Consider the following 8848-nt stretch of genomic DNA (forward strand, 5'->3'; position numbering starts at 1 on the left):
TGGTCGAACGTCATACCTCAGATGCAAGCCTTTTGGAAGAACCTGGATCTTGATAAGCCCTACTTCGTTTATCACTGTCCTGATCACTAGTATGAAAGGCCTGTGAGCACACCAGTGAGTAGTGTGATTATCTGTTCTGATCCAAAGGGCCCTGCAGGTCTGATTTATTTCACTCAGTACACTGCCCCCTCCTTCTGCCTGCAAGGCTGGGGCCATCGATGTGGCATCTGAGCCACACGCTGATCGGTTTGAGAACTGGCTGGTACACTGCCCACACACGCCCAGCCAGCCCCCAGCTCAGCACTCCCCGGAAGACATGGAAACCCTGGACCCATTCACCTGGGCTCCAGTCTGGACACCGTGGAACACACTTTAAACGCACTCACCCCTCTCCCACCACCATCCCACAAACACCCCAGATAAACACCCATGGGGACATGGCAGGGGACGGACAAGGCTGGACATGTGAGGAAAACCGTACCTCCAGTCCAACGGGGGGCTCCCACTGCACCCCCCACCCGGGCAGTACTTACAGGTGCCCCTTTCTCTCCAGCCGGTCCCGGAGGGCCCTGGGGCCCGGGGCGCCCTGGAATTCCGATGGGCCCGGCTGCGCCGGCGGGGCCTCTCTCCCCTGGAGATCCCTGGGTTGGGGCAAGAAAACGGTTTGTTTCAAAGGCTCTCAAACTGGATCCTGCCCCTTGCCCGCTCACTCTGGAGCCGACCATAGCTCCCAATGGCCCTGTGCAGGCACAGTCTGTCTGCCCTGGCATTTGAGGCTCTGGGTGATCTGGACCCTCTTCTCCCCCTCCCCCACCCACTCCAAGCACAAGTCTGCCACCCCTCCGTGTCTAGGGACATGTCTTCCTTACTTGCTGCCTTCAATGACCCCTCCCTCCCCCAGGGGCCGCCTGCCCCCGCTGCCAGCACTCACTCACTGCTGTGCTCCTCCATGCTCTACAATTTACAGGGGACCCTCATCACCCATTGCCGGTCCCTCCTCACACCCCACCTCCTCCACCATGCCCTTCACAGGCCCCATGGGGGGCCCAGGGCAGCGGGCACCCTCTCCCACCCTCGGGACCACTGGTCCTGCCTGCAGAGCGGGAGCAAGGCAGAGGAAGGGAGAGGGCTTTGTGCCGGGCCAGCACCACTCACCGCGGGCCCCGGGGGGCCAGGGGGGCCTTCGTTGCCTTTCAGTCCGAGAGCTCCCTGGGAAGCAATGAGAATTTGAGTAAAGGCCCTGCGCGGAGAGGCTGGGCCGGGCGCTGTCCAACCTCATGTCCCGTCTGGCCCGCCACTCACCACTGGGCCAGGAAGCCCTCTGTCCCCAGGGAAGCCACGCAGTCCTGGGGGTCCGTCCTTCCCGGGGATGCCGGCGGGGCCGGGGTCACCCTGAAACAGAGCCATCATTTAGCTTCTCTGCCCCTACCAGCTTCAGAGATGTGGCACCTATGAGCAGGTCTCCCGGAAGCAGCAGGGCTTTCTCTCTGACACCCAGCTGGGATGGCTGGACAGGGAGGTCACCTTGCCATGGTCACCTGCTTCAAAAGGAATTTCTGCATCTGGCCTTGACCTGGCGGCAGCTCCACACACATGGGCTACCCCTAACCTCGCAGCTGGGAGCATTGCACAGAAAAAGCTCCGTGGGGTTCCAGGGCCTCACTCCCAGGACCGGGGTTCCAGGGCCTCCTCCAAGACTGGGGTTCCAGGGCCTCCTCCAGGACCGGGGGTTCCAGGACCCCTCCAGGACCAGGGGTTCCAGGCCCACCCCCAGGACCGGGGATTCCAGGCCCACCCCCACGACCAGGGGTTCCAGGCCCTTCCCCAGGACCGAGATGGCTGCACGGCGGTGAGGGGCTGCAGAGTCTCAGCGCACAGCTGCTCTGGCCCCACAGCCACCTGCCCTGTATGTCCAGGCTCCTCCTCAGACTCCACTTAGGAAAGGGGACCCGTGGCTAGAACAAATACGCAACGTGTGACCCCAAATGGTCCTGTGGCACCAGATATTTGATCCTAGCCTGAAGCCGTATTACTGAAAAGATGCGCCCCTGAGCCTTATGCCTTCCCTGAGGTACACCAAAGTTCTGGCAACTTCCAGAATTTTCTCTGGGGTCCAGTTTGGGAGCACGGGTTTTTTTCCAGACCAGCAGGTCAAATGCTCTTGGCCTTCTGCCTGCACGGCCCCCACGTCTGCTTGGAAAACTGTCTGCTTGTCGGAACAGAGCAAGAGAGAACCCCAAGTCTGAAAGTGGCCTCCTTGGAAACATCCTGACAGAGAGGATCCAAGAAACTCACCTTCATCCCTTCCTTTCCAGCTACACCTGGGAGCCCCTGCTCACCGGGGGGCCCCGGGGGCCCAGGGTGGCCACGTTCGCCCATTGGGCCAGTCTCTCCCGTGGGACCCTGTGGGGACAAACAGTGTTAGCCACAGATACACTTCCAAGTGACGTGCCAGGGAGAGACCCTCCCCTAAGTCTAAGGACAGCCCTGGTCTGGGAGGCAGAGGCCGGCCCCACGCCCACCCAGCCTCCACTCTCCTTGCACGCCTTCTCCTTCCAGCAAAATCCGGAAAGAAAAAGCAAGCAAGCATGGGCGATACCGTTAAAAGGCCTGCTGACGGCCCACACAGGGCCCGGCACTCTCTCCCCACCCGAGATGCCTTCAGGCACCACCTGCACTTCCAGGCATGTGGTCGGGCAGGCAGCCCTGGAGGGGAGCCCCAGGAGGGCAGCGTGCTGCACGTCCTCAGTGCTACGGGGCGGTGGGTCGACACCACATTCACCGCCACATTGCGGGTGAAGCTGATAAGACACGAGCCCCCGCCCCCCCGGCCTGCTGCTCTGAGCTGTCCATTCTGCTTTGGGCCACTTCTCCACTGAGGGGCCTGGGCGGGACCAGGGGCAAGAGAACCAGGCTGCCTCAGACACCAGCAACAAGGGACATCCCACACGGATGGCCTCTCCCCAGGGGGCGAGCGCAAAACCCGGAGCCTGGCTCCACGCTGGCCCAGGACACTTCCTTCTCTTCTCTGCTCAACTCCGAGAGCAGAGCCCCTCCTAATGTTAACCGACATCTCACATGACTCAGAACTCGCTACTAGCAGCATCTACAGAGTCCCGGGGGACATGACACCCAAGCTGTGGTCCCCTCTGCCACGTGCATGGGTGACAGTGGATATGGTGGTGAATTTTATATGCCAACATGATCAGGCTGCGTGTTCAGTTGTTGGGTCAAACGCTAGTCTAGAGGCTGTTTTCAAATAGTTACATGGGATTAAGTCATCCACAGTGTGGTGGGCCTTATCTAATCAGTTGAAGGTCACAAGGGCAAAAAGGGAGCTTCCCCAGGGTACGTTCTGCCTTCAGACTATAAACAGATATCTTGCTGGAACGCCTCTACTTTTCTCTCCTGTCACCTGACCTGCCGATTGTAGAACGTAACTCTGCCTGAATCTCCACCCTGCTGTGTGACCAATGAATTTTGGACTTGCCAGTTCCCACAAACTTGTGAGCCAATTCCTCAAAATCAGTCGATTTCTCTACATCTATCTATAGATACTTCTCCTCCCTACCCACATAGAGAGGTACATTTATCTATCTTAAGAAGTCCCCAGGTGCTGCGAACAGTTAATGAGCTCGACGGCTCACCGAAAGGTTGGAGGTTCGAGTCCACCCAGAGGCACCTTGGAAGAAAGGCCCGGCCATCTACTTCTGAAAAATCAGCCATTGAGAACCCGAAGGCGCACAGTTCTACTCTGACACACATGGGGTTGCCAGGAGTTGGAGTCAACTTGATGGCAACCGGTTGTCTGTGTTGCTGGTTCTGTTTCTCTAAAGAACCCGGACTAAGGCACTGGCAGGCCAATGAGAGCAGGGATGCTGTATCTCACCTGAGGGCCGACCACACCTGGGGGGCCTGGAGGGCCGGTCTTGCCTTGGAATCCCTGTGAAGAGACAAAATCCACGCTGAGGGACAGCTGACGCCACGGTTCCCGCTCAGAGATGTCCTCCACCCTGGCCCCCAAATGGCGGATGCTCCAGATTGCATTTGAGAGGGCTCAGTTCTCAAGTTTCGTTTTGGGATGGGTTCCACGAAGGTAATGAAGCCAGACACGTTAGTTTCACTAGCTGTTTCCCACTGCTGTGTTTTTGTGCTGAGACGCAGATCTGAAAACCATTGGTCTTTATCATGTCACTAAACTGTCGCTTCCTGAGTACACCTGGTGCCATTTCTCGGCTGCCGGGATCTGGGCTAGGGGCTATCTCTGTGCTGTTCTCATTAGTGATGTTGTGGGCTTCTTCCTGCTTTCTTCCTCGATGCCTCGGATGCACGACAGGTGATTTAACCAGCTCGCGCCTCCGTGCTTAATCAAAACTGGAGAGAGACAGGGCTCGCTGCTTCCAAAACCCAGCGGCGAGGATGTATTATTACCTCTGTTCAGCGGGAAGGTGGCATTTCTGCTCTGCACAGTCACGTGCAGGGAACAAGCCTGGTTTAGCTTTTAATAATCTGGCTACGCTGGATGTACGCTCCTTCAAAAGAAGAAGCTGGCTGTGAGGCCAGGCCAGTTTCATATGCTGCTGTCTGCAGAGCCGGGCCTGTGCTGAGGAGGTGCCGTCTGCAGCCCCAGGTGACAGAGGCAGAGATACACACGTGTCACAGCCGGGAGGCCCTCAGGAGGAAACGCTAGAGTCTGCAAAGGGAAGCAGCTTGCTTTCATCCCCAGCTGCCTGGCAGGCGCGAGATGCCCCTGTATCACCGTCAGGGATGCCCACGTGCAAGCAAGACTCAGCTTCCTTTCGAACTCCAGGGGGCTGTCTGCCTTAGCCCAGCCGAGTTGCACACAGTGGGCTGAAATGGCCATTGCCGTATGCAGTAGCCTCTGCGGGTGACATTTACAGAATCAGAGACAAGGGGCAGTGGACTGGTCAAGGGCATGCACCTGCTTAGTGGGTAGGGGAGAGCGTCCAAATGGAGCTGGCGTCTCATCAAGCTCTGTGTTAACAGATGAGGTGAGAGGCCCCCCATCTGTCCCAGGGCCGGGACTCCCCAGAACTAGTGAGGGTGGGATTCACCTTCCATCCCTTGCTGAGAAATAGCCTGCTGACTCACATTTGGAAGAAATAATAACTGTGTGCATTTTCATTTTCAAATGAAAGAACAAAGTCAGGACCCCAGGGAAGACCTTTCCCATGAGGTTATCTGGACCATCCTGTGGAGGAGACATTGTGTGCTGGGGGGTCAAAATGAGAGGGGGGACCCCAGCATCACCGCAGCAGACCTGTCCTGCAAAGACATGGCAGAAGGTAGCTGGGAAGTATGTATATTCTTTTCCAAGCAGAGACAAGCAGCCTAATTATTTTACCAGCCTCTTCCCAGAATAAGTCACAGGGAAAAAGCACACAATATGCAAAACCTTTTATCTTGTCTCCTCAGAAAGGCACGCGAGAAAAATGTGCCGGGCTCAGAAGATATGTTTTAATTTTTCTCTGCAAACAAAGGAGCAGAGTAATCTCCATTAATCAGGCACTGCGCACCGTGCGGAGACACCCAAGAAGGGATAATTAAAAGAGGTTCCATCACAATGAGCCAAAGAGGGACAAAAACGGTCTTTCTAAAACCAAGCACCAAGAACATAGTAAATATGGCATTTATAACCCATTTCACGCACAGCCTGCTTTTGTTGTGAGTCTTTTGAAGACCTCCGTACAAGGAAGCTGGCTGCAGAGGCAGACAACCATTCTGCAAACCCCCGGCGTGCCCACCCCAAGTTTACACCCACGCCGCATCTCTGTCCTTTCAGCTGGGCTCAGGGGTGCATGCATAGAGAGAGAACACAGGAACTCAGAGGTCAGGGGGTACTGCGAGTCCCTAGCTGGTCACAGGCTGGACCCTAAAATCCCTTCCCCAGGGGACACCTTCCATGAACAGGGCGTGAAGCTGGGCCAAATCCCAACTGGCTAATGGAGCCAGAAAACAACCTCATTTCTGATCAACATCTCTTCCAACTGAAAATCCTGGAGGTGTAGATGGCATTGCCTGTACAGAAACTTCTAAAGGCAAGGGCAAGGCCGAAGGTGATCCTAGGTTGTAACGACACCTGTTGTGAGTGCAGCTGAGTGTCCAAGGAAAGGCCGATTTCAACACGATTCGTCACCTCTCTGCTTTTGAAATGGAGTTTTTAATTCTCATGGAATCCAGATTTCTGATTCTATGGAGGTTGAGGTGACCTACCCAGATTACTGCCCTGAGATGACCTTTGAAGCTTGAGCTTTGAGGAAACAAGTTTCCTAAAAGTCATCTTTAAGTCAAACAAAAGCCTTTACTAATTAAGCTAACTAGTACAGAACGCTTCGCCTTGGGCATTGTGGTCTTTTAAAGAATTATCGTGTAGTTTTGACAAAAGAAACTCCAAAAGTCAGACTAGAGCTATGTTGTAGGGTGAATCAGTAATTATCTGAATGATTTTTCAAGAAAATGTTATTCTGTCAACACTGTTCTGGCCCTGTTTCCATGGCGATGTGTAGTTGCTAGCGATAAGCTGGAGTATAAGAATCTGTAAAAGATTTTTCTTCTTGGGAATATTTTTGACTCTCTAGTCAGAGATGTAACCCCAATTTGCAAATTGTATATTAAATAAACTTCAATCAATTTCTATGATTGACTTAATATGATTTTTGTTTTAACACTATAAATGTGAGTGGTGAAGGAGCACTCCAAATCCCCCACCGTCAACCCCACAGCCAGAACAACCACTAAGCATGGCTGGGGCAGGTGAAAGACCCAGGTCCCTTCTCTCTGAAGCTCTGCAAGACGAAACAGCTGAGTTTGCAGATGAAACCACAGAACTGTTTCAACTACTTTTTCAATGAAAAATACATGTAGCTGAAACCGGTTGTGCTCAAAATTCTTCTCCAGGAAAACAGAAAGGGTTGGCTGGACAAGGTTCCAGCATGTTGGTGACATTTTGTTGGCGCCATGGTGGTTTGTGGTGTGACCTTTGAACCAAAGGTGCTAAGACCAACCCCTGTCTCTGCATACAGATGTCATAGAGCCCCTTCACCCTGTGTAGCTGTTCCCAAGGTCTCCACCACAGGCCTGGCCCCACATCAGCTGAAGACGCTGGCCCTATGGGACCTGCCTGAGGCTGACCAGTCTCTCCCAAGCAGGCAGGTTCTTCCTAGACCGTGCCGTGAAGCGGAGACAGTGCCCATCTCCGCTCAGGAGCTCAGGTTATGGGGAAAGAGCTGGACTAGGGCTCCAGGAGAACCAGCCAGGAGAAGCCAAGCAGCCTGTGACCTCAGCACCCCCATACTCACGGTCTCGCCTCTCTGTCCAGGGTGTCCTGGGAGCCCATCCTTGCCTGGGGGGCCCTGGAGAAAGAAGCAGAGGAAAGAAGTCCCATTCAGCTCTGGGAAGCAAACACCTTCAGATTTAACGTCACCCTGGGCAACAAAAATGGCCACATGGTTTCAATGGCTCTTGCCCATCGGCATCCTCTCAATAGGCAATCACCATGACAGTGGTGCTGGCGATGAGACAAGGTACAGGTGGAGCCCGTGCTGAGCAGGGCACACACTCTGCCCCCCTGCAAATCACTCATCAAACCCTCACAACACCCCATGCAATGCTGCCTCCACACCTCCTGGTGGAAGAACAAATGCAGGGAGAGTGTAACACCTCCCTGCAGTCAGGGCCAGGGGGGTGTGCAGTCGGACTTGAACCCGAGTCTGCCCAATTCAGGGAGCCAAACTCCTTCCCGACCACAGCCCTCCAGCGCGCTCCAGGAGGCAATAGTTCCCACTGTTGGATGGCTTTGTTCTTTTTGCAAGGGTATTAAAGAAAACAGTAATATACTGCATCTCTTCGGGGTTGAATCATGTCCCCCCAAAAGATGTGTTGAATTGCTAACCCCCAGTACCTGTGAATATAACCTTATTTGGAAATAGGGTCTTTGCAGATGAGGTCAAGATAAAGTTACAGTGGACTAGGGTGGGCCCTAATCCAGTGACTGGTGTCCTTAAAAGGAGTGAGGGGTTTGCAGACAGAGACAGAGAGGAGGAGGCCACATGAAGATGGGTGCAGAGATTGGAGTGATGCGTCTACAAGCCAGGAATTCTCCCCTCACCCCGACCCCCACAAGAGTTTCACCTCATGCCTCCCCCCTCCCAGTGCCCGACTGTGACAAGGCCATGTGAGCCCTCAGGAAAGGACCAGTGTCCCCAGGAAACCCCAAGGTCAGAGTATCCAGACACAACAGCCCAGCAAGGACAACAAGCTACTTACAGGGGGGCCCTTGGGTCCAGGAAACCCTGTGGGTCCTTGAGGTCCGTTGGGTCCCTGGGGACAGAGAATGGCCAATGTGAAGACAGAAGTCCTTTCCAGCATACAGGGGACACGCAGTCCCCCACTGCCACCCACCCCACGCTGTAGGCTCTGAGTGCAAGCACCATTCCTTAGTGCTCCCTGTAACCTGATCTCCACCTAGCCCAGCTCCTTCCCAGTACCCTGATCTCCACCTAGTCCAGCTCCTTCCCAGTACCCTGAACTCCACCTAGTCCAACTCCTTCCCCGTAACCGGAGCCTCACCTAGTCCACCTCCTTCCCTATAACCTGAGCCCCACCTAGTCCAGCTCCTTCTCCATAAACTGATCTCCACCTCATCTAGCTCCTTCCCCATAACCTGAGCCCCACCTAGTCCAGCTCCTTCCCTATAACCTGATCTCCACCTAATCCAGCTCCTTCCCCATAACCTTATCTCCACTTAGTCCAGCTCCTTCCCCATAACCTGGGCTTCACCTAATCTAGCTCCTTCCCCATAACCTGAGCTCCACCTAGTCCAGCTCCT

At 54.7% G+C, this 8848-nt stretch overlaps 1 protein-coding gene across 1 annotated transcript in view; it reads right to left on the reverse strand.

Annotated features, from left to right (window-relative positions):
- Positions 1-8848, reverse strand: part of COL5A1 (collagen type V alpha 1 chain) — a 149024-nt gene that overhangs the window by 38235 nt on the left and 101941 nt on the right. The window contains exons 37-43 of the mRNA XM_023742655.1: positions 8287-8340; positions 7320-7373; positions 3890-3943; positions 2296-2403; positions 1303-1392; positions 1156-1209; positions 534-641 (exon numbers count right to left, since the gene is read on the reverse strand). Of these exons, the coding sequence (XP_023598423.1) occupies positions 534-641; positions 1156-1209; positions 1303-1392; positions 2296-2403; positions 3890-3943; positions 7320-7373; positions 8287-8340 (522 nt within the window). The remainder of the gene's footprint in view (positions 1-533; positions 642-1155; positions 1210-1302; positions 1393-2295; positions 2404-3889; positions 3944-7319; positions 7374-8286; positions 8341-8848) is intronic.

This window comes from Trichechus manatus, unplaced genomic scaffold (assembly GCF_000243295.1).
Source record: "Trichechus manatus latirostris isolate Lorelei unplaced genomic scaffold, TriManLat1.0 scaffold00214, whole genome shotgun sequence".
NCBI lineage: Eukaryota > Metazoa > Chordata > Mammalia > Sirenia > Trichechidae > Trichechus > Trichechus manatus.